At 42.4% G+C, this 23,418-nt stretch overlaps 1 protein-coding gene and 1 long non-coding RNA gene across 3 annotated transcripts in view; one reads left to right on the top strand and one right to left on the bottom strand.

The window, feature by feature from the left end:
• Nucleotides 1–23,418, top strand: part of LOC116510821 — a 72,114-nt gene extending 48,696 nt beyond the window's left edge. The window contains exon 3 of the long non-coding RNA XR_004255671.1: nucleotides 22,415–23,418. This is a non-coding gene — a long non-coding RNA (uncharacterized LOC116510821). The remainder of the gene's footprint in view (nucleotides 1–22,414) is intronic.
• LOC116510748 (NACHT, LRR and PYD domains-containing protein 12-like) overlaps nucleotides 1–23,418 on the bottom strand; it is a 56,054-nt gene that overhangs the window by 8,246 nt on the left and 24,390 nt on the right. For both annotated transcript variants that reach the window (XM_032220400.1, XM_032220406.1), the window contains 17 exons: nucleotides 22,298–22,468; nucleotides 21,933–22,103; nucleotides 10,686–10,856; nucleotides 10,346–10,516; nucleotides 9,983–10,153; nucleotides 9,635–9,802; nucleotides 9,285–9,452; nucleotides 8,923–9,093; nucleotides 4,492–4,662; nucleotides 4,133–4,303; nucleotides 3,775–3,945; nucleotides 3,225–3,395; nucleotides 1,703–1,873; nucleotides 1,339–1,509; nucleotides 979–1,149; nucleotides 605–775; nucleotides 252–422 (listed from right to left, as the gene is read on the bottom strand). In XM_032220400.1, coding sequence (XP_032076291.1) covers nucleotides 252–422; nucleotides 605–775; nucleotides 979–1,149; nucleotides 1,339–1,509; nucleotides 1,703–1,873; nucleotides 3,225–3,395; nucleotides 3,775–3,945; nucleotides 4,133–4,303; nucleotides 4,492–4,662; nucleotides 8,923–9,093; nucleotides 9,285–9,452; nucleotides 9,635–9,802; nucleotides 9,983–10,153; nucleotides 10,346–10,516; nucleotides 10,686–10,856; nucleotides 21,933–22,103; nucleotides 22,298–22,468 — 2,901 coding nt within the window. The remainder of the gene's footprint in view (nucleotides 1–251; nucleotides 423–604; nucleotides 776–978; nucleotides 1,150–1,338; nucleotides 1,510–1,702; nucleotides 1,874–3,224; nucleotides 3,396–3,774; nucleotides 3,946–4,132; nucleotides 4,304–4,491; nucleotides 4,663–8,922; nucleotides 9,094–9,284; nucleotides 9,453–9,634; nucleotides 9,803–9,982; nucleotides 10,154–10,345; nucleotides 10,517–10,685; nucleotides 10,857–21,932; nucleotides 22,104–22,297; nucleotides 22,469–23,418) is intronic.

A 23,418-nucleotide genomic window follows, 5' to 3' on the forward strand; every position in this document is an offset into this window, starting at 1 on the left:
AAACCGGTTCTTTAGGTGGCACCATAGGCGCTGCCATCTTATTTTTTGCTTCTGTGTATGTGCATAACAATTTTTAAGGCACTGTGCATGCGTGTGTGACATGCCCACGTACAAATGGCAGTAGTGGCTGCTGGAACCCACCCCTGTGAAGGGAGTACAGCAACTGAACTGGTTCTCCTGGATGTCTAGAATATTGTCTGTCAAGAGACAGTTTTGCAGATGAACTTGAGAGGAAAAAGATAGTTACTTACTGTAGAATCTCTATTGTACATTTGGGATGTTTGAGTCCCTCACACAGTGCTTCCATTGCTTTGTCATCTGGGTTTTTTAGGGACAAGTATAGCACATTCAACCTGTGGTTTTCTTTCAGTACTTTGGCAAGATGCCTGCTGCAGGATTCGGTCAGGATCCCACCATCTAGCCTGTAGACAACAGTCCAAGTAATTACAATTATTTCTTGAACAACAGGCATTGTATGTATTTTATGGAAACTGAAGGTGATTATGTATGGCAACTGAACTTCTCTCCTGGATATATATCCAAAACATTAACCATCAAAAGATGATTTTGCAGATCAAACTGAAAAGGGAAAAAAATAACTCACTGTAGCATCTCTATTGTACATTCTGGATGTTTGAGTCCCTCACACAGCACTTCCATTGCTTTGTCATCTTGGTTCTTGAGAGACCAGTATAATACCCTCAATCTCTGGTTTTTCCTGAATACTTCTACAAGATGCCTGCTACAGGATTCTGCCAGGACCTCTCCAACAACCCTACAAATAAGAGTCCAAAATAATCACAATTATTTCTTGAAAAAAAAGTACAGACACTATTTCTATTGAAGGTACATGATTATGGCAACTTAACTGCCTCTCCCTGAATATATTTCTAGGATATTAACTGTCAAAATACAGTGGTGCAAATGAAATTTAAAAAAAAAATTTAAAAAAAAACATACAAAAAACCAGTCACTTACTGTAGCATCTCTATTGTACATTCTGAATGTTTGAGCACATCACACAGCATTTCCATCGTTTTGTCTTCTGGGTCTTTGAGTGACAAAAATAAGATACCCAAGTTCTGTTTTTTCCTGAGTACTTTTGCAAGATGCCTGCTGCAGGAGTCAGTCAATATGTCTCCAGCAAGCCTGTAGAGAAGTGTCCGAAAAAAATATCACAATCTATTCTTCAAAAACAAGCACAGATACTATTTTTTATAACTGAAGGAAATGTGATTGTGTAGAGCAACTGAGCCGGCTCTCCTGGATACATTTCCAGAATATTAACCATCAAAACATGGTTGTTCAAATGAAACTGAAAGGAAAAAAGTCACTTACTGTAGCGTCTCTATTGTACATTTTGGGGGTTCAAGTACCCCACACAGCACTTCCATTGTTTTGTCATCTGGGTTCTTGAGGGACAAGCTCAACATATTCTTTCCTTGTTTTTTCCTGACTACTACAGCAAGTTGCCTACTGTTGGATTCACTCAGAATTTCTCCATCAAGCCTGTAAAGGAAGTCCAAAAAAAAATCATAATTATTTCTTGAAAAACAAGCATGGACTGTATTTGTTAGAGGGGAACTGAAGGTAATGCAATAATGTATGGCAACTCAACTACCTCCTTGTGGATATATTTCCAAAATATCAGCCTTCAAAAGACAGATATGCAGTTCGAAATAAAAGCAAAAACATTACTTACTCTAATGTCTCTATTTTACATTCTGGATATTTGAGCTCATCACACAGCACCTCCATTGTTTTTTCATCTGGGTTCTTGAGGGACAGTTTTAGCTCTCTCAATCTCTGGTTTTTCCTGTATACTTCGGCAAGATGCCTACTATAGGATTCAGTTAGGATTTCTCCAACCACCCTGTAATGAGGAATCTGAAAATTACAACTATTGCCTGAAAAACTAGCATGTATTGTATTTTTATCGGAACCGAAGAGAATGTGATTATGTATGGTCCTTCATGGATCACTACCTTGTTGTAGGGAAGGGACCTGTGTAGGTCAATGAAGCTATGAGCCAGGCAGTCCAGGGCCAGCTGAGAGTTATGAGAAAACATGGTCCACTGGAGATGGAAATGACAACCCACTCCAGTATCCTTGCCATGAAAACTGTGGACAGTATCAAAAGGCTAAAATATAAGCTAGAAGATTGGAATATGTGGAATAGGTGCCCAATATACTACTGGATAAGAGTGGAGGGCAATTGCAGGTAGCTCTAGAAAGAGGGAAGTGGCTGGGCCAAAGTCAAAAGGATGGTCAGCTGTGGATGTGTTTGGTGGTGAAGGGAAAGTCTGATAGTAGAAAGAACTGTGTTGCATAGGGATCTGGAAGGTAAGATCTATGAATCAAGGAAAGATTGATGTGGTCAAATATGAGATGGCAAATTTGAAGATTGATATCTTCAAATCAGTGAACTCAAAAGGATGGGAATGGGCAAATTTAATTCAGATAACTATTATATCCAATATTAGTTATACTGGCATAGTGGTTAGAATGCAGTACTGGAGGCTACTTCTGCTGACTCCTGGCTACCTGCAATTTGGCAGTTCAAATCTCACCAGGCTCTAGGTTGACTCAGTCTTCCATCCTTACAAGATGGGTAAAATGAGGACCCAAATTGTTGGGGGCAATATGCTGACTCTGTAACCTACTTAGAGAGGGATGTAAAACACTGTGAAGGGGTATACAAGTCTTAAGTGCTATTGTGGGCAAGAATCCCTTAGAAGAGGGCTGTCAAACTCCTGGCCCGTGGGACGGATGCATCTTGCGCTGGCCATGCCCAGTTTAGCGAAGGGAAAAAAACCCCTGATACATTATGTGAAACCGCCGTGATGATGTCAGTATGACACCCTTGCCGTAGTAGAACTCAGAGCCAATAAAAGACAGGAAAAAGCAGTACTAGAGAGTGATCTCGGTTCAAAACCAAGACCAATTATTTAACATCACAGTAACCTAACTCTTATGTCCCAACCAGCAATGCCAAGGAGGCTGAAGTTGACAATATGAAGATCTACAATACCTTCTAGAACTAACACCAAAAAAAGAAGTCCTTTCTACACATAATTGCATCTATGAATTACTCATCTTTTTTGCAATTATTTGAGCCATTTGTTCTTCTTGCTCTTCTCTCATAACATCTTTAGAACATAAATCATTTATAACGTAAACCATTTTGTTTAAACATTCCTCAAACACCTCAAAAAATCACTTACTCAAGTGTCTCTATTCTACATTCGGAATGTTTTAGCCCCTCACACAGCCCCTCCATTGTTATGTCATCTGGATTTTTGAGGGACAAGTGTAACACTCTCAGTCTCTGATTTGTCCTGAGTACTTCTGCAAGATGCTTGCTACAGGATTCTGTCAGGAACTCTCCATCAAGCCTGCAGAAAAGATGAGAAGAATTACAATGCAGGTAGTCCTCAACTTACAACAGTAATGGGGCTTACTCGTTCGGCAGTCAAGGAGTGCATTAAAAGAAGTGCATAATTAATGACCTTCCCACCCCTGCTTTCCCCAATGCATTTGTTAAACAAATGCACAGGTTGCGTGCATGGGTCTTTAGGTAGAGCCTGGGGTGACTCAGGGAGGAGGAAACTCTGGGAGGCCTAGTGCAGCAGAGTTTATTCTTATAGTAACTAAAGGGAATGTGATTAGGTATGGCAACTGAACTGCCTCAATTTGGGTATATTTCCAGAAGATAAACACTCAGTAGAGAGTTGCACATCAAATTGAAAAAACAACCAACCAATAGTGACTTACAGTAGTGTCTCTATTTTACATTTTGGATGTTTGAGGCTGTCACACAGCAGTTCCAATATTTTGTCATCTGGATTCTGGAGGAACAGCTTTAACTCTCTCAATCTCTGGTTTTTCCAGAATACTTCTGCAAGATGTCTGATGCAGGATTCAGTCAGGATGTCTCCAGCAAGCCTGCAGAGAAGGGTCCAAAATTACAAGTAAACCTTGAAAAAAGCATGGAATATCTTGGTATAGTAACTGAAGGGAATATGATTAAGCATGACAACTAAATGGCCTCCCTCTGGATAAATTTACAGAATATTAACCGTCAAAAGACAATTGTGCAATTCAACCTGAAAAGGAAAAAGAAATCACTTACTGAAGTGACTTTATTGTACATTCTGAATGTTTGAGAGCATCACACAGCACCTCCATTGTTTTGTTATCTGGGTTCTTGAAGGACAAGCACAACACATTCATTCTCTGGTTTTTCCTGGCTACTACTACAAGTTGCCTGCTGCAAGATTCACTCAGAATCTCTCCATCAAGTCTGTAGAGAAGAGTCCGAAAAAATCACCATTATGTCTTGAAAAAGAAGCATGGACTATACTTTTTCAGGAATTAAAGGAATTGTGTAATTATGTATGGCAAGTGAACCACTATTCCATGGATATATTGCCAAAACATTACTCTTCAACAGGCAGTTGTGCAGATTGAAAGAAAAAAAAAATCACTTACTGTAGCATCTCTATTGTACTTTCTGGATCTTTGAGCCCATCACACAGTACCACCATTGTTTTTTCATCTAGATTCTTGAAGGACAGTTTTAACTCTTTGCACGTTGGGTTTTTCCTAAATACTTCTCCAAGATGCCTCCTGCAGGAATCAGTTAGGATCCCCCCAAAAAGCCTGCAGAGAGGAGTTTGAAAATTACAATCATCTCCTGAAAAGCTAGCATGTATCATATATTTATTGGAACTAAAGGTATGCATGGCCCACTCATGGATCACTATGTTGTTGTGGCAAAGGGGCCTGCATAGATGAATGAAGCTATGAACTATGCCATGCTGGACCACCCAAAATGGATAGGTTATAGGTTTGACAAAACATGGTCCACTGGAGAATGAAATGGCAATCCAGGTATTTTCTCTTTGCCAAGAAAACCCCATGAAGAGTATCAAAAGACGAAAAGACATGATACCTGACGATGAGCCCTTTGGGTTGGAAGATATCTAATATGCTACTGGGTAAGATTGGAGGGAAATTATAGGTACTCCAAAAAGAGTGAAGCGCCTGTGCCAAAGCCAAAAAATGCTCAACTAATGAGAAGAAAGAAGACTTACTGAAAAATATCCCATGTTGGGAAAGAGTCAAGACAAAAGGAGAAGGGAATGGCAGATGGGGAGATGGTTAGGCAGTGTCAGCGACACAATGGACATAAATCTGGGCAAACACCAGGAGGAAAGGGGAGCCTAACCTGCTATGATCTATGGGGTTACGAAGAATTGGACAGGACTTAGTGATTAAACAACAATTAGGTATGGCAACTGAACCGACTCTCTCTGGATATATTTTCAGAATATTAACCATCAAAAAAAGGTTGTGTAGATCGAACTGAAAGGGAAAAGACAGTGATTTACTCTAGCATCTCTCGACACTGGAAGAGTATAACTTGCGTACAACCTGAAGTTGAGCAAAAGCCCTCCCAGCCATGACTGCCACGTGTTCCTTGAACAAGACTTGGGAGTGCAAGAAGATCCCCATATTACACATCGGATCCGTCTGGGGCACTGCTACCAAGACAAAGATGGTAAAGGCCCAAATACAGAGGAGCCACCTACCCAGAGCCACTCCGTCTTACCAGAATTCAGTTGAAACCTCTTGTCCCTCATCCACACCCCACAGTCTCCAAGCACAATGTAAGGACATCCACAGTAGCGCTTGCTTTTTCTGGGGCAGAGATGTATATCTGGGTTTCATCTGAATATAAAAGATTTCACCTAGGACGGGGATGTCAAATCGGGCTGTATCATGATGTGTTGCACCTTTGCAGAGCAGGGGTGTCCATGGCCCATGGGCCACCAGTTTACAGGCCTGACCTAGGAGCTTCATGTTAAAAAGAAGTGGAGAAAGTACTGAGCCCTATGGCATCCTACAATGCAGTAGTCATGGGCTGAACCTCTCATTCCCTATCAACATTAATTGGGGCTAGTCTCAGGGAAGAAGGTGAAACAGAACAAAATTGAGCCACCTCCACCCCCCTCCCTGAGTTGACTGAAAAAGATATTATGCTGGGAGATCAAGAAGAGCCGGGATGCATACACTACCCCATCCCATTCCTGCCAGAGGTCATTCACAAGTGCAACCAATGTTGTTTCTGTCCCATATCAGTGTAACCCTGGAAGCCATCTTTTTCTTTGGAGCTTCAGGGCTGCCACAATTAGTGCCTGAGAAAATGGGAGGGGGGATTACAAGGGATCAGTGGAGAATGAGCCATAACAACATTCCTATCTCTGGGAGTCAAGGATAATCGGCCTGCACCTGGATGGGAGTGACTGGGGATCGTCTCCAGTTGGGATGGCGAAATGATTGGGACATGTGATGGACTTCTGAGTGCAGGGGATGGATATTTGACTTTCTTTTGGGTAGGGAAAACCCCGAAACTTTCAGCATGGTGTTTTTCCAGATGTGCCAATTTGACACTGCTAATAAAATGGATGTGGTGGCTCAGTGACTAAGACCCTGAGCTTGTCGATTAGAAAAGTTGGCAGTTTGGTGGTTCAAATCCCTAGCGCTGCGTAATGGAGTAAGCTCCCGTTACTTGTCCCAGCTTCTGCCAACCTAGTAGTTTGACAGCATGTAAAAATGCAAGTAGAAAAAATAGGGATCTTTGGTGGGAAGGTGTTCCATGCACCTTCGGTGTTTAGTCATGCCGGCCACATGACCAGAGAGACGTCTTCGGACAGCGCTGGCTCTTCTGCTTTGAAATGGAGATGACCACCACCCCCTAGAGTCAGGAATGACTAGCACATATGTGCGAGGGGAACCTTTACCTTTACTAAAATGTAACTTTGAGGAATTGCTAGCCTCAGAGTTTTCTTTCGTTAGAGGTGTTACTTGGAACTTTGACATCTAGGCTGGAAGCCTAACTGGAAGGGGTCCAGAGAATCTATCCTATCTGTCTCAAAGATATGTAGCAAACTAAACATACATGCTTTTCGTTTAACAAAGCACAAATTTGATAACATTTCTGGTTGATTTGCCATTCTTTAAGGATACTCTTAGTTTTTCACTTCTTTTTCCTCTTCTTAAAGTGATGCATAGCTGATCATGTTGAAATATTGGTTTCTCCAGGTAAACCAGCACATGCTCTATGATTTGTCCTTCATCTTTACATACAGTGAAAACAAAGCATGACTGTATTAGGAACTGTGTCCACTGAAGAGGCACATGTTAATCTTCAGATAAATTGAGCGTAAGTCTTGGAATCATAATATCATTTTTAAAAACACCAATCTTTAGTTTTGTTACAGTGACATCATGTGGAGATCTTTCACAATCACCTGCATTCCACTGTAAAACCTTGGAAGATTCAAGTTCTTCATTAAAATAACTTTAATTTGGAAACCATCTTCTCATTCAACATAATGTGCCATGATGTTGGTTCAGTTTCTGTGTTGATTGGTATAATGTTGGTGTCTTCATTGGCAATTGAGGCATTAAATCTTTTCTCATGTTCAAATGCTAATCTCCAGTCAGGATCAATTACAATGGAAGCATCTCAAAATTATTCTTTTGTAAGTCAAAGGGACACAATGGGTTTCATTGTCATAGTAGCTTCTCCAATAATTCAACAATCTCATGTTAAATTCCAACATTGTAGAATATACCCATTATCAATTCTACACTCTCTTGAGGATCCATGAAGTAGATTTGAATAAATTGAACTAGCTGGTTGGTGTCTGGTATGTCCAATGTAGTAATTAGAGATGGATTCCATCCATTCCTCATTGGAAGGACTTTGGTTTTCATTGGGAAGAGGCAATTGTGTCATCTTGATTTTCTTCCTGAACTTGTTCTCAATAGGTTCACTAACTCTATATAAATTGAGAGTTCTTTAGATAGAGATTGAAAAAGGCTTATCCTGACCTCTCCCTTCATATAGTAGAAATTGGTGCCTTTTCCAAAGAATAGGAATGCATGACAGTGAGGGAAGATTTTGACCATGGCACCAGTATCAGCAGAAATTCTACACTGCAAAAATCCTGCACTTTGCTTTGCTCTTACTTTGTTGGAGTCTTCTTGTTATAGGTGGGTATTGTTACATTGAGGAACTCTCTCACTATTTAGTGTTTGTCACTTATACCTTAGTTGATCTTCCCTTTGCTCCTCCATCTTTTCTTGTATTCTTATTTGATACTTTTCTTTATGATTGTGGAGCTCTTGGGGTCATTCATATCTTCAGTTTCTTCCTCTCTTCTTCTCCTTGCCACATCCCAATATTTGATGTCATGTTTTGACTGTGATGTTTGACCCCATCTTTTCCCATATAGTATAATTATGCTGATGATATTTTAATTTACTTTTACCACAATGTTGTATACTGCTCTTTTCATCACAGGAAAATTTAGAATCCCCACTGCCTTTGTTATTGACATGTAGGAAGCTGCAAGAGAGAGTTTTAAAATTGGATCTTATGACATCCTGAGGATTAATATGTCTAATTGTTGGTGGCTGCAGGAGGCACCAATCTGTAAGTTTCAGAATAGGACACAGTTCATAAATGAAACAGGATGGAGAAGGACTAAGGGGTTTACTGTGGTGTCTCTATTTTATTTTCTGGATGTGTGAGCTCCTCAAAAAGGATTTGCAGTATTCTGTCATCTGCATTCTAACACTCTTCCAATCTCTGGGTTTTCTTGAGTACTTCTGCAAGATGCCTTCTACAGGATTTAGTCAGGATCTTTCTGGCTACCCTGCAGTGATTTGTTCAGAAACTTACAATTATTTTGTTGAAAAACAAACACGGACTATATTCTTATATAGGAACTATAGGGAATATGATTATGTATTGCAATTGTACTGCCTCTCTCTGGATATACTTTCCAGAACATTAACCATCTAAAAGACAGTTGCATAGATCAAAGTGAAAGGAAAAACATCACTCACTGTAGTGACTCAATTGTACATTCTGAATGTTTGAGTCCATCATACAGCTGTTCCATTGCTGTGTCATCTGAATTCTTGAGGGACAACATTAACACTCTCAATCTCTGGTTTTTCTTCAGTACCTCTACAAAAAGCCTGCTGCAATATTCATTTGGGATTTTTCCAAGAAGTCTGCAGAGGAGAGTTTGAAATATTACAATTATCTCTTGAAAACAAGCATGGACTGTCTTCTTGCAGAAATTGAAGAGAATATGAATACGTATGGCATTGAAACTGCCTCCCCCTGAATATACCTCCAGCATATTAACCGTCAAAGGACAGTTTTGCAGATGAAACGGAAGGAAAAAAAAACAGTCATTTACCGTAGGGTCTCTATTTTACATTCTGGATCTTTGAGCCCCTCACACAGTAATTCCATTGTTTGGTCATTCATGCTGTTCAGGAATAACTCCATTTCATTCAGTTCCTGATGTTTGCTGAATCCCTTACGTAAAACACTGCAGAATTCATTCAGGAATTGTCCAACATTCCTGCAGGGAAGAGTCAGAAAAATTACAATTAACTCTTGAAAAACAAGCATCGGTTATTGTAGAAACTGAAGAGAATATGATTATGTATGACAATTAAACTGCCACTCTCTGGATATATTTCCAAAATATTCATCATTAAGAAAAGTTTGTGTATCTTGAACTGAAAGGGGAAAATAACTTACTGTACTCTTTCTTTTGTACATTCTGGATCTTTGAACACCTCAAGCAGCAGTTCTATGAATTTGGCAATTGCATTCTTCAGTAACTTTTGCACTTCTCTAAATCCATGATTTTCCCTAACTAGTTCAAGTAAATTGCTGCAGCATTCATTCGGGAAGTATCCAACATCCCTGCAGGGATGAATCAGAAAAATTACAATTAACTCTTGAAAAACAAGCATGGACTGTGTTGTAGGAATTGAAAAGAATAAGTATGACAACTAAACTGCCTCTCTCTGGATATATTTCCAGAATATTAACTGTTAAGAGAATGTTATATACCTTCATCTGAAAGGAAAAATAATAAGTTACCATGCTGCCTCTTTTGTGTATTCTGGGTCTTTGAATTCCTCAAGGAGCAGTTCTAATACTTTGTCAACAGTGTTGTTCACCAATGAATCTAAGTCTCTAAATCTCTGTTTTTTCTTGAGACGTTCTGCAAGATGCTTTACGCAAGATGTACTCAGAAACTGTATAGTAAGCCTGCAGATAAGAGTTCAAAGATTATAATTATTTCTTGGAAAAACAAGAATGGATTATATTCTTATGGGAACTGAAGAGAATATGATTTATGTACAGTAACTGAACTGCCTCTTCCTGAATATAGTTCCAGAGTATTAATAATTTAGAGACAAATGTACACATTAAACTGAAAATAAGAAACCAATTACTTACACTATCAACTCCATTTTATAATCGAAATCTTTGAGCCCCCCAAGAAACAATTCCACTGCTTTGTCATCTGGGTTTTTGGACAACAACTCTAACTCTCCCAACGTCTGGTTCTTTCTGAGTAATTCTGGGAACTCAGTGTCGAAGCAATTTAACAGGAAATGTAGCAAATACCTGCAGAGAATATACTGAAAAATTACATTTCTTGAAAAACAAGAATGAATTTTACAATAGAACTGAAGAAAATATGATTATGTATGACAACTGATTTGCCTTTCTTTCGATATGTAACTGTTAAAAGAGAGTTGTGCATATCAAACTGAAAGTTAAAAAAAAAAATTACCATATTGACTCTAGTGTTATATCTGGATAACTGAGTATTTCAAGTATCAGTTCTATTACTTTGTCAAATTCATCCTTCACGGGCAACGCTAATGCTCTCAATATCTCGCTTGTCCCCAGTACCTCCGCAGGATCCCTGCTGTTGGATTCTATCAGGACCTGTCCAATAAGCCTGCAGAGAAAAGTCCAAAACATTAGTTATCTCTTGATAAACACATATGGATTGTATTCTTCTTTTACTTAATATATGCTAGCCATTTCTATAATAACAATATCTAATCAGCAAATCAAAGTTTCATTTTTTTCCACCCTTAAACACAAAGTCCAAAAGTCGTTTTGAAATAGAAACAAAATGAATAGTATTCTTTTCTTAAACCAAAACAGTCAATTTAGTTATTTCTGCTAACTCTGTCAACTTTTGCAGCTATTTGTTCATTGTGAGAATCAGAGTATCCTTCCATTTTTTTACATAGAGTATTCTTGCTGCTGTCAGAATATATAGCATCAAAGTTCCAATTTCCACCCAAAATTCTTTATTCATTAAGCCCAAAAGAAAATACTCTGGATTTATCTTTATATTCATTTAAATTTTCTGTATTAAAATGTGAATCCTACTCCATTTCTTTGATTTGTTACATGTTTGATTAATTTGATTTTATTTGTCTTGTATGCCGCCCACTCCCGAAGGACTCCAGGCGGCTCCCAATAGACAAGGGAAAGGGGGAAAACTAGACAAAGACAACATCTTAAAAACAAAACCACAACATTCACAATTTCCGTGGGGCTGGATATTTCACAGGCCCCCCGGCCAGCTGGAGCAGCCAGGACTTGGTGGCTTTGCGGAAGGCCAGGAGGATAGTAAGGGTCCGGATCTCGACAGGGAGATCATTCCAGAGGGCTGGAGCTGCAACAGAGAAGGCTCTCCCCCGGGGGGTCGCCAGCTGACATTGGCTGGCAGATGGAATCCGGAGGAGACCTAACCTGTGAGATCTAATCGGTCTGAGGGAGGTAATCGGCAGGAGGCGGTCTCTCAGGTACCCAGGTCCGATGCCACGTAGGGCTTTATAGGTAGCGACCAGCACCTTGAAGCGGATTCGGAGACTAATGGGTAGCCAGTGCAGCTCGCGGAGGATAGGTGAGACGTGGGTGTACCTGGGTGCACCCACAATCGCTCACGCGGCTGCGTTCTGGGCTAACTGGAGTCTTCAAACACTCTTCAAGGGCAGCCCCATGTAGAGCGCATTACAATAATTCAGTCTTGAGGTCACAAGGGCGTGAGTGACTGTCTGAAGGGCCTCCCGATCCAGGTAGGGTCGCAATTGGTGCACCAGGCGAACCTGGGCAAAGGTCCCCCTGGTCACAGCCGACAGGTGGTGTTCTAAAGTCAGCTGCGAATCCAGGAGGACTCCCAAATTGCGAACCCTCTCTGAGGGGTGTATAATTTCACCCCCCAGCCTGAGAGATGGAATAATTGGCCAATCTTTGGGAGGGAACATCAGAAGCCACTCGGTCTTGTCTGGATTGAGTGCCAACTTGTTTGCTCCCATCCAGACCCTAACAGCCTCCAGGCACTGGCACATCACTTCTACTGCTTCGCTGAATTGGCACGGGGCAGACAGATACAACTGCGTATTGTCTGCGTATTGATGGTACTTAATCCCGTGCCGGCGTATGATCTCACCCAGCGGCTTCATGTAGATGTTAAACAGGAGGGGGGACAGGACCGAACCCTGCGGTACCCCATAATTGAGGGGCCTTGGGGTCGATCTCTGCCCTCCGACCAACACCGACTGCGACCTGTCCGAGAGGTGGGAGGAGAATCACCGAAGAACAGTGCCTCCCACTCCCACCTCTCGCAACCGTCGCAGAAGGATACCATGGTCGATGGTATCGAAGGCCGCTGAGAGGTCAAGGAGCACAAGGATAGAGGGGTGGCCCCTATCCCTGGCTCGCCAGAGATCATCGATCAGCGCGACCAAAGCAGTTTCCGTGCTGTAGCCAGGCCTGAAGCCCGACTGAAAGGAGTCTAGATAATCGGCTTCATCCAAGGACCATCGGAGTTGAGAGGCCACCACTTTCTCAACAACCTTCCCAACAAAGGGAAGGTTGGAGACTGGGCGATAGGTGCTCAAAATGGCTGGGTCCAGAGACGTTTTCTTCAGGAGGGGTCTCACCACCGCATCCTTTAGGAGGGGCGGGAAGATTCCCTCCTGGAGAGAGGTGTTAACAATCATCTGGATCCAGTCGCGTGTCACCTCCCTCTGGTCGAGACCAGCCAGGAGGGACACGGGTCCAGTATACAAGTGGAGGCACTCACCGCTCCCATGGCCTTGTCCACTTCCTCAGGAGAAGCACGTTGAAACTCAATCCATAAAGTATGCTCAAGATCTTCCCCCGGTACCTCGGCTGGTATCGTGCAATTGGAGTCCAGCTCTGTCCGAATCCAAGCGACTTTATCCATTAAATACTGAACAAATTCCTCAGCTCTTCCTTGTAAAGGGTCATCCGCATCTCTCCCTTTCAAGAGGGAGCGGGTTATTCTAAACAAGGCGGCTGGGTATGATTCAGTGGATGCAATAAGGGCGGCAAAATGCGAACATTTCGTCACCCATATTGCCACGAGATAGGCTCTAATAAAGGCTCTCATCAGTGCTCGGTCTGACTCAGACTTACTGGCCCTTCAGCGGTGCTCTAGGCATCTCTTTTGGTGCTTCATCTCCCGGAGTTCCTCGGTAAACCAAGGGGCCTTCCTGGATCCGCTGTCTCGGAGAGGTCGCAAAGGCGCAATTTGGTTTAGAGCCCCCGCCGCCGCTGTATTCCAAGCAGCGACTAAGGACTCTACCGGATTGTGGACGATAGTGTCAGGTAGTTCTCCAAGCGCCGTCTGAAATCCCATAGGGTCCATCAGGCGCCTGGGGCGGAACCACCTAATCGGTTCCCCCTCCCTACAGTGGGGGATTGGCTTCCGAAAGTCAAGCCTCAGTAGTACCATAAATGGTAAAAGTTCCTTCTTTACATTTACTTTTCCAACATTCATTTGAAGTACCTTTATACATTTTTCACAATTTGTCCAGTGTTAGACACCAACACCACCATCATCTTATAAACATTTTAAAATTTATAATTTAATGTAAATTTTAAACCTTTTGTCCACATATTTTCCCATTGTTCAAGCCTTATATTATATCAGTATATTATATACTGAGGCGTACAGTGCTTTTATATACTCATTCTGCATGTTCAATTTCACTAGCAATTGATAAACCTTAGCAATAAAATATTTATCACTAACACACAATAAAAATTTTAGTTCACATTTTACAAAATCCATAGGTTTATTAAATCTAGTTTAAACCTTTCTTTCAATTGTATATATGTAAACCAATGGCAAATACGTCCTTCTAATTCCAACTCCTCTTCAGATTTGAGGACAAGGTCACCGTAATTGAAAAATATTATTTGACCATAAGTCCACCAGTTTGGCCTTTCCACCATTTCTTTTATAAAAAAAAATAATATTTGCAGAGAACTTTATATTTATTCTGAACTCTTTAGGAAGGAGCGTTGAACAAAGTGGTTGTTGAAATCAGCATTTATTTTAACCTTATCATAATATAAATAAGTATGCCATCCAAATCTAAATTCATGGCTCCAGCTCAAGTAACTTCTTATTTTGGAGAGTCACCCATTCTTTTAGACAGACCAAACAATAGGCATCAAAATACAGTTTCAAATCTGGTAAACCCAAACTTCCTCTTTCCTTAAAAGATAAAGGTTCCCCTCGCACATATGTGCTAGTTGTTATTGACTCTAGAAGGTGGTGCTCATCTCAGTTTGAAAGCCGAAGAGCCAGCGTTGTCTGAAGACGTCTCTGTGGTCATGTGGCCGGCATGACTAAATACCGAAGACACATGGAATGCTGTTACCTTCCCACCAAAAGTGGTTCCTATTTTTCTACTTGCATTTTTACATGCTAGGCTGGCAGAAGCTGGGGCAAGTAATGGGAGCTCACTCTTTTACATGGCACTAGGGATTCGAACCACTGAACCACCCTTTCCCTCTTTCCTTAGCACCTTGCTAAGAGGTGCTGGAGGTCCGACAAGACCGAGTCGAACCGAGCAATCCTAACAACCAGCACCAAGGAGTACATCAGGGCACTCAGGGCAGCAAAAAGATCTTACATTGCCACCTTGGTTGCGTCCGCTGAGTCCCGCCCAGCCGCCCTGTTTAGGATAACCCGCTCCCTCCTAAATAGGAGGGATACGGGGGAACCCTTGCAGGGTAGAGCTGAGGATTATGCCCAATTCTTAGCGGACAAAATTGCTCGGTTTCGGTCGGATTTGGACTTCACCCCTGCAGTTCCAGCCGAGGCACAAGAGGATGAATTGGTAGACCACCTCTGGGTTGAGTTTCAGGATGTTGCCCCTGGGGATGTGGACAAGGCCATGAGAGCTGTGAGTGCCTCCACCTGTGTACTGGACCCGTGTCCCTCATGGCTGGTTGCCAACAGCAGTGAGGTGACACGAGGCTGGATTCAGGCGGTTGTTACCGCCTCTCTTCGGGAGGGGCACTTCCCCGCCGCACTTAAAGTGGTGAGACCCCTCCTGAAGAAGCCATCTCTGGATCCAGCTGTTCTTAACAACTATCGACCAGTCTCCAACCTCCCTTTTGTAGGGAAGGTTGTCGAGAAGGTGGTGGCCTTCCAGCTCCAACGGTCCTTGGAGGAAGCAAGTTATCTCAACCCCTTCCAGTCGGGCTTCAGACCCGGTTACAGCACAGAAACTGCTTTGGTCGCATTGACCGATGATCTCTGGAGAGTCAGAGACCGAGGCCATGCCTCCATCCTGGTTCTCCTCGACCTCTCGGCGGCTTTCGATACCATCGACCATGGTATCCTTCTGCGACGACTGCGGGAGGTGGGGGTGGGAGGCACTGTTTTGCAGTGGTTCTCCTCCTACCTCTCAGACAGGTCACAGTCGGTGTTAGTGGGGGGGCAGAGATCGACCCCTAGGCCCCTAACATATGGGGTGCCGCAGGGTTCAGTCTTATCCCCCCTACTAGTTAACATCTACATGAAACCGCTGGGTGAGATCATTCGGAGGCACGGGATAAAATACCATCAATACGCGGACGATACTCAGTTGTATCTGTCCGCCCCGTGCCAACTCAATGAAGCGGTGGACGTGATGAGCCGGGGTCTTGAGGCCGTTATGGACTGGATGAGGGCTAACAAGCTTGTACTCAACCCGGAGAAGACCGAGTGGCTGTTGTGTTTCCCTCCCAATAATTCGATTAGTGTTCCATCGCTCAGGCTGGGGGGTCAAATTTTATATCCCTCAGAGAGGGTTCACAACTTGGGAGTCCTCCTGGATCCACAGCTGACTTTCGACCACCATCTGACGGCTGTGACCAGGGGGGCATTTGCCCAGGTTTGCCTGGTACGCCAGTTGCGACCCTACCTGAATCGGGAGGCCCTCACAACAGTCACCCGGGCCCTTGTGACCTCTAGGCTGGAATACTGCAATGTGCTCTACATGGGGCTGCCCTTGAAGAGCATCCGGCGACTTCAGCTAGTCCAGAATGCGGCCGCGCGAGTGATTGTGGGTGCACCTCGGTTCGCCCACATAACACCTATCCTCCGCGAGCTGCGCTGGCTACCTGTTGATCTCCGGGTGCACTTCAAGGTGCTACTTGTCACTCATAAAGCCCTCCATGGTAGTGGATCTGCGTACTTGAGAGACCGCCTCCTGCCAATTACCTCCCTGCGACCAATTAGATTGCATAGATTAGGCCTCCTCCGAGTACCATCTGCCAGTCAGTGTCGACTGGCAACCACATGGAGGAGAGCCTTTTCAGTAGTAGCTCCGACCCTTTGGAACGATCTCCCCATGGAGATTCGTACCCTCACCACCGTCCAGACCTTCCGCACAGCCCTTAAGACCTGGCTAGCCCGTCAGGCCTGGGGATAAAGATAATCTGTCCCCACCCGAATGATGAATGAATGTTGTTTACTATTTTTACTTTTATGTACTGTTTTGTGTCTATTGTCTGTACCCTCCCTTCCCCATTTTATGTAAGCCGCCCTGAGTCCCCTCAGGGAAAAGGGCAGCCTATAAATACTAATAAAATCAAAATCAAATCAAAATCAAATATCTAATTCTTGGTTTTTCCCCCCTTGCCATATAATTTAGAGTATCAATTTGCCATTGTTTAGATTTAATAACAGTTATAAATATTGGTAGAATCTGAAACAAAAAGGAATGAAAGATTCTGTAACATTCATCCTAATTAGAGATTCTACCCAATAAGGATAGTCCCATCTTAATAAATCCTTTTTAACACCATCCCAAACAAGCACAAAGATATTTTGAAGCAATTTAGAATTGATATTTGTGAGTATAAATATCAGATATTTTACCCTTTTTCAACTTATATTCACGTATTGTCAATTTAGATTTGAAATGGCAATTCAAAAAGTAGTTTCTTATTCTTACAATGTAGACTAAGATATCTCTTGGTGGTTTTCTTATGGTGGCAATTCTAGAGTTTACTCTATATATTTCATCCACTTCAAGCACCATTTTTTTATTTCCAATTAATTAATTGAGCCAAAGATTTAATTTTTCTTGATCCAATATCCTCTCTAGATAATTCATGAACTGCTCAAAATTTGTACTGGCATTGCTTAAGATGTACCGTATTTTTCGACGTATAAGACACATCTTTTTTCCTCAAAAGAGACTGAAAATCTGGGTGTGTCTTATACATCGAATACAGCATTTTTTTTTGCCTCCCAATGCTCCACCCCCTTCACTAAAATGGCATAGCCTTATGGAGACTTTCAAAGAGCTCCTGGGGGCTGGGGAGGGCAGAAATGAGCAAAAAATGGGCCATTTTTTACGCCCTCAGCTCCCCGTTTTTTACACCTTAAGCCTCAATAAGGCTATGCATGCAATTTTTTTTGACAAAAAACGGTGCCATTTTTGTGAAAAACAGGCCGTTTTTTTGCTCTTTTTTGCCCCCCCCCCGAGCACTCTGCAACCCCCCCCCCCCGGGCTATTCATGCCTTTTATTTGAAAAAAAACGGGCCCATTTTTGCAAAAAATGGGCCGTTTTGGGGAGGTTTGCAGAGTGCAAAAACTTTTTTTTTCCCTTTCGAAAAGCTCTTTAGTTAGAGTGATTGATGAGAATTACATTGATCAAGTGCTGTGCCACCAGAAACTAGTCTTAGGTGCTGCAGATTGTCAGATTTCCTTCTCCACTACATGGATAAATACACCTGGACACATCTACCTACCTACCTACTCTATTTCTCTCCCTCTCTCTCCCTACCTATCTACCTACTCTCTCTACCTACCTACCTACTATATTTCTCTCTCTCGCTATCCCTCTACCTACCTACCTACCTACTCTCTCTCTCTCCCTATCTACCTACTGTGTTTCTCCCTCTACCTCTCCCTACCTACCTTTTCTCCCTACCTACCTACTGTATTTCTCTCTCTCTTTATCCCTCTATCTACCTACCGTCTCTCTCCCTCCCTCCCTACTGTATTTCTATTTCCCTCTAGCTACCTACCTACTTTTTTTAAAAAAAAAATTGCCTCTTCAAAACTTTGGGGCGTCTTATACTCCAAAAATATGGTAATTCCAGAACAGCACTTTCATCTGTTGGAAGAAATGTCCTTCTGTGTTCAGTTCCAAGTGGGGAAAAAGACACTGGAAACATGGAGGCTGCTTAGAAAAATGGTTTAATGGTGGACAGGATCACATGGATTGCGCTCCTGAACAGAAAAGAGGGATCACATGCTTCCAGATGTTGAGTGAAGAAGAAAAGAGACAGATGCTGAAAGTCCCTGGTTTTATGCCCTCTCTGGGCTTTGATCTTGATCTTGTATTCCGATTGGTTGTCAGACTCCCATGGGGACATGCAGGGGCAACTCTATAAGCTGTATTTTGAGTCCAAGTTTAGTTGTGCATTGCTTCTTCCCAGGTGCCCTGTGGTGAGATGGGTAAAGGGGTACTACTATCATGCCTTAATCCCATCACCCTACAGCTGAAGGGGGATCTTTGTTATGTAGAATAGACGAAGGGTGGGGGCTATTAAGAGGGAATCTGTTTCATTTCTTATCCAGAGAAATGTAATATTCTGCCTTTTCAATATTTCCCAGGATATTTCATTTTTCTAGGAGAGGTGTGGGTTTTAACTTCCTATACATCTAAATAAGCACCATCCTTCTTATTTGGACATCTCCAATTTACACTTCAGGAAATCCATTCTCCTTTATCTGTTTAATACCTCCACTTAAATGATGTATGGTCTCATGGAGTTCCCTTGAAAGTATATCCATTTTGGATTCAAGCTTTGCTCTTATTGCCTGGATTACTTCGTGTGTTTTGCTTATATGTTCCTCCAGAATAGTTCTTAAAGGTTCTAATTCCCTGATCCTCTTCTTTTTAATATTTTGTGTTGACATTGTCTAATTTAAGATATAACTATTTAAATATTAATAACATTGTTAACTGCAAAGTCGTATCGGACCCATCAAGACTCCATGGACAAGTTCCTCCTTTCCTGTCCTATTAATAACATTACTTCCATTAGTAATATTACAGTCTTTGGCTCCCTCCTGTAGCACCACTACACCAAAACAATATAAAGTATAAGACACTTTTTCCCCTCCCTGAAAGAGGGTGAAAATTTGGGTGTGTCTTATACACCAAATGTAGCCCTGCTCACCCTCACCCTTCAGCCTCCACATGTCCTCTCAAAGGGAGCTTTTGGAGGCTGCAAACGGAGAGCCTCTCAAACAGCCTCCAAAGGACCTTCTCTTTGCAAAGGCAGCCTCTCAAATTGAGAGGCAGCCCTTCAAATAAAGCTTTTGGAGGCTGCAAACTCAGCTTCCCAAATGGAGCTTTTGGAGGCTGTTTGTGAGGTCCTCCGTTTGAGAGGACATGTGGAGGCCGAAGGGTGGGGGCGAGTGGGCGGGGCTACACTCTCAAAGAGAGAGCCTCTCAAACAGCCTCCAAAAGCTCAGTTTGCAAAGGAGCTTCTCTTTGCAAAGGCAGCCTCTCAAACTGCTTGTGCTGAATCATGCTAATGTGCTGAAGCTGACCAGGCTTTTTGCTAAGGAGGCTAGCCAAATGAATACCGGTGGATGCTGGTAGGCAGAGGCAGATTTTTTTTTATTTTTCTCCCCCAAACTAAGGTGGGTCTTATACTCCGGGGCGTCTTATACTCTGAAAAATACAGTAATTTGCAGGTTTATTCGCTTTCTGTGGTCAAACTTCTCATTATAGACAGCTTTAAACTAGTGACTTCTCCTCCAATCAGAAGCAAGTAAAATTGGAACTTTCCCCCTCACAACAGACTCAAAGCACCATTTAAACAGTCTTTATTCTAAAAAGGAAGAAGTTCAGTAGAGTCAGTTTAAAAGAAGTAACATCATTTAGGAGATTTATGTCCTAAAATTTCAGAAATGGTTTTTAAAGTAGAGTATGGCTTCTTTACTCTGGTTTGGTTACAACAATTCCTCACCATATTAAAGTTATGGAACTTCAGAAGTGATGTTTCAACAAAAAGGGGCAAGGAAGCTGTAGCCAACAGCCTCTTTTTACAACAGAAGGTAAATCAACAGAAACTGACAGGATTAGGGCAGGCAGACACATCAATCACTCATCTAGGGATGGGATTAACCTCTTCCCTTCAGGAAGAAAGACAAGATTACAAACATTTTCATTATAAACACGTCTGCGATCAGCTAATACTCCCTGGAGTTTCCCAAGACCGTTTATAACTGCTGCAGTGTTAGCTATTTCTTGTTTCTTCCTGGGAGAAAAGATACAGGAGGGGACAATGATGCAGCTGGATCATACAGGCTGCGAATTTAGTGCATGTATGATCCTGCCAGCTGTATTGCTTCTGCTGTGAAGCACCCAATTTAGAACATAAGAGAACATAGAATAATAGAGTTGGAAGGGTGAATGGCTTTTGGCAGCATGCCCAGGCTTTCAATTAGTAGCCGCTCTTAGTTTCCTCTCAGCTGCTGTGTTTGTTTTGGGGTTGACTTTAAAAAAAAAGGGAAATGGCTATTTTAAGTTTTCTGCATTGTTTTAGTAGTTCCAGGCGCTGTCCTTTTGGGGAATACTTCTCTCTCTCTTTTTGAAAGCCTCTAGTGACGGAGCATCCACAACTTCTGAAGGCAAGCTATTCCATTGGTTAATTGGTCTCACCCTCAGGAAAGTTCTCCTTAGTCCTAGGTTGCTTCTCTCTTTGGCTAATTTCCATCCATTGTTTCTTGTGCCTTTTGGTGCTTTGGAAAATAGATTGACTCCCTCAGTTTTGTAGGAGCCCCTCAAATTTCCTGACAGAACAATTAATCAGTGGAAGAACCTGCCTCCAGAAGTTGTAAATGCTCCAACACTGGAGGTTTTTAAGAAGAGATTGGATAATCATTTGTCTGAAGTGGTGTAGGGTTTCCTGCCTAAGCAGGGATGGACTAGAAGACCTTCAAGGTTCTTTCCAACTCTGTTATTCTATTTTATTCTAAATATTGGAACAGTGCTATTTTATTGTGTTATTTTATTGTGAGTTGGATTAAGGAGAAATGTAAGGGTGAGACCAATCAAGTTGGCCATACCCACCTAGTCACATGACCCATTTCCCACAAAAAACACCGGGAGCCACAAAATCTGGGTAGGTGTGGCTGGTGGGGTAATATGACTGGGTGGGAGTGACATTGAGTTGGCCATGAGCCATGACCAAGCCACGCCCACAGAACCAGTAAAAAAACTAGTAAAAAAATTGAATCCCACCACTGGGCTTCACTAACAGTGTGGCTCTTCCTTTCCAAGGATCAACCCATGCATTTCCACTGCTGTTGCCTCTGTCTCTCTCTATGCCAGCTCCATTCCCTCTTCCCCCTCTGAGCTCTTAGGTTGCCTTAATGCTGACCCTGACTCCCATGCCTCCTCCTCCTCATCTGATTCAGCTGCTGGAGAGGCAGGCAGCCTACAGCCCACAACATTCCCCTTCTACGTTTAATCAAACTTAGAAACACCAGTATAAAACCTTGCAGAATCAGTGTCAGTCCAAAAACAGAGAGATATCGTCACTGTAAGCCATATGCACTGTATTCCTGTAGGAACTGAAAAGGGTATGATTAAACCGTTCCCTGGATAAATTTCTACAATATTAACCCTTAAGAGACGATTGTGCACATTAAATTGAAAGGGAAAAGCAATTACTTACTGTAGCATTTCAATTAAACATTCTGCATGTTTGAGACCCTTATTCATCACTTCTGTTATTTTGCCATCTATTTTTTTGAGGGAAAACTCTATCTCTCTCAATCTTTGATTTTCCCTTATTACTTCTGCAAGATGCCTGGTGCAGACATTGGTCAGAAACTCTGTAGCAATCCTATAAAGAAGTAAAAATAATAATAATAATGCCTTCAAAAACAAGCATTGAGAATACTATTGCAGGAATTGTAACAAATGTGTTTATATATTGCAGATGAACTGCTCTTCCTGGATGTATTTTCAGAAGACAAGCAGTCAAGAGAAACTAACACATATCACATTGAAAAACAAAACGAGGTTCTGAACACTTACCCTAGTTTCTCTATTCTACAGTCTTGATTTTGGAGCCCCACACATAGCATTTCCGCTACTCTGTCATCTGGATTGTGCAGCCATAATTTTAACTCTCTCAAACTCTGGCTTTTACAGAGTACTTCTGCAACATGCCTGCTACAGAATTCGGTCATGGATTCTCCTGTAAACCTGCAGGTATGAGTGCAAAACATTACAATTATTTTTGGAAAATACACTATAGCAGTGATGTTGAATGTTTTTCTGCCTGAGTACCAAAAGGATGCACGTGTATGCATGCCCACCCCCATAATGCAATGCCCACCCACCCCAGCGCATGAGTGCACACACACCCCAAGCTCTCCCCACGCATGAACACAGACCTCACTGAAGCCTCCGGACTTCCAGTAGGTCTGTTGTGTGGTATTTCACCATCCACAGGCTCCGGAGGCTTTTCTGAAGCCTGATGAGGGCGAAAACACCCTCCCGCTGCCCTCCGGATGGCTGAAAATCAGCTGGCCAGCGCTGATTTATAGTTTAAGTTTATAAACATTAATTAAGCGATTTTCAGATATAACAATTATACTGATTGAAATATCCACAGCTGTACTTTACAAATTTGTAGATCTATGTCTGTGATGGCAAACCTATGGCACAAGTGCCCGAAGTGGCACTCGGAGCCATGTCACCTGGCACGTGTGACATCGCCCATTTCTCTTCCAGGTTTCTGGCATACATGTGCCTGCAATGATCAGGTGGCCTTTGTGAGTGCGGCAGTGTTGGAAACTGGAAGAGCTGGTCTTCTGTTTTCCGGCGTGAGCATGTGCACGGGCCAGATCGTCGCATGTGCATGTGTGCTATAACCGGAAGACTTGCTGACTGGTATGGTGGAAGTTCATTTTCTGGCAAGCGCATGTCCCCTGGGCAGCTCCTCTTCCAGGTCACAGCCCCGATGAATGCGTGCATGTGCGCTCCCTTTTTGGCACTTGGTTCCAAAAATGTTCGCCATCAATGACATAGTACTCTAGTAGAAACTAAAGATAACATGGTTAAATGTCATAACTGCATCTGTGTTTCCCTGGATATTTTTCCAGAACTCATGAGAAAGCATCACACATCAAACTGAAAAAAAAATACTGTAC

Source organism: Thamnophis elegans, chromosome 1 (assembly GCF_009769535.1).
Source record: "Thamnophis elegans isolate rThaEle1 chromosome 1, rThaEle1.pri, whole genome shotgun sequence".
Classification (NCBI taxonomy): Eukaryota; Metazoa; Chordata; class Lepidosauria; order Squamata; family Colubridae; genus Thamnophis; species Thamnophis elegans.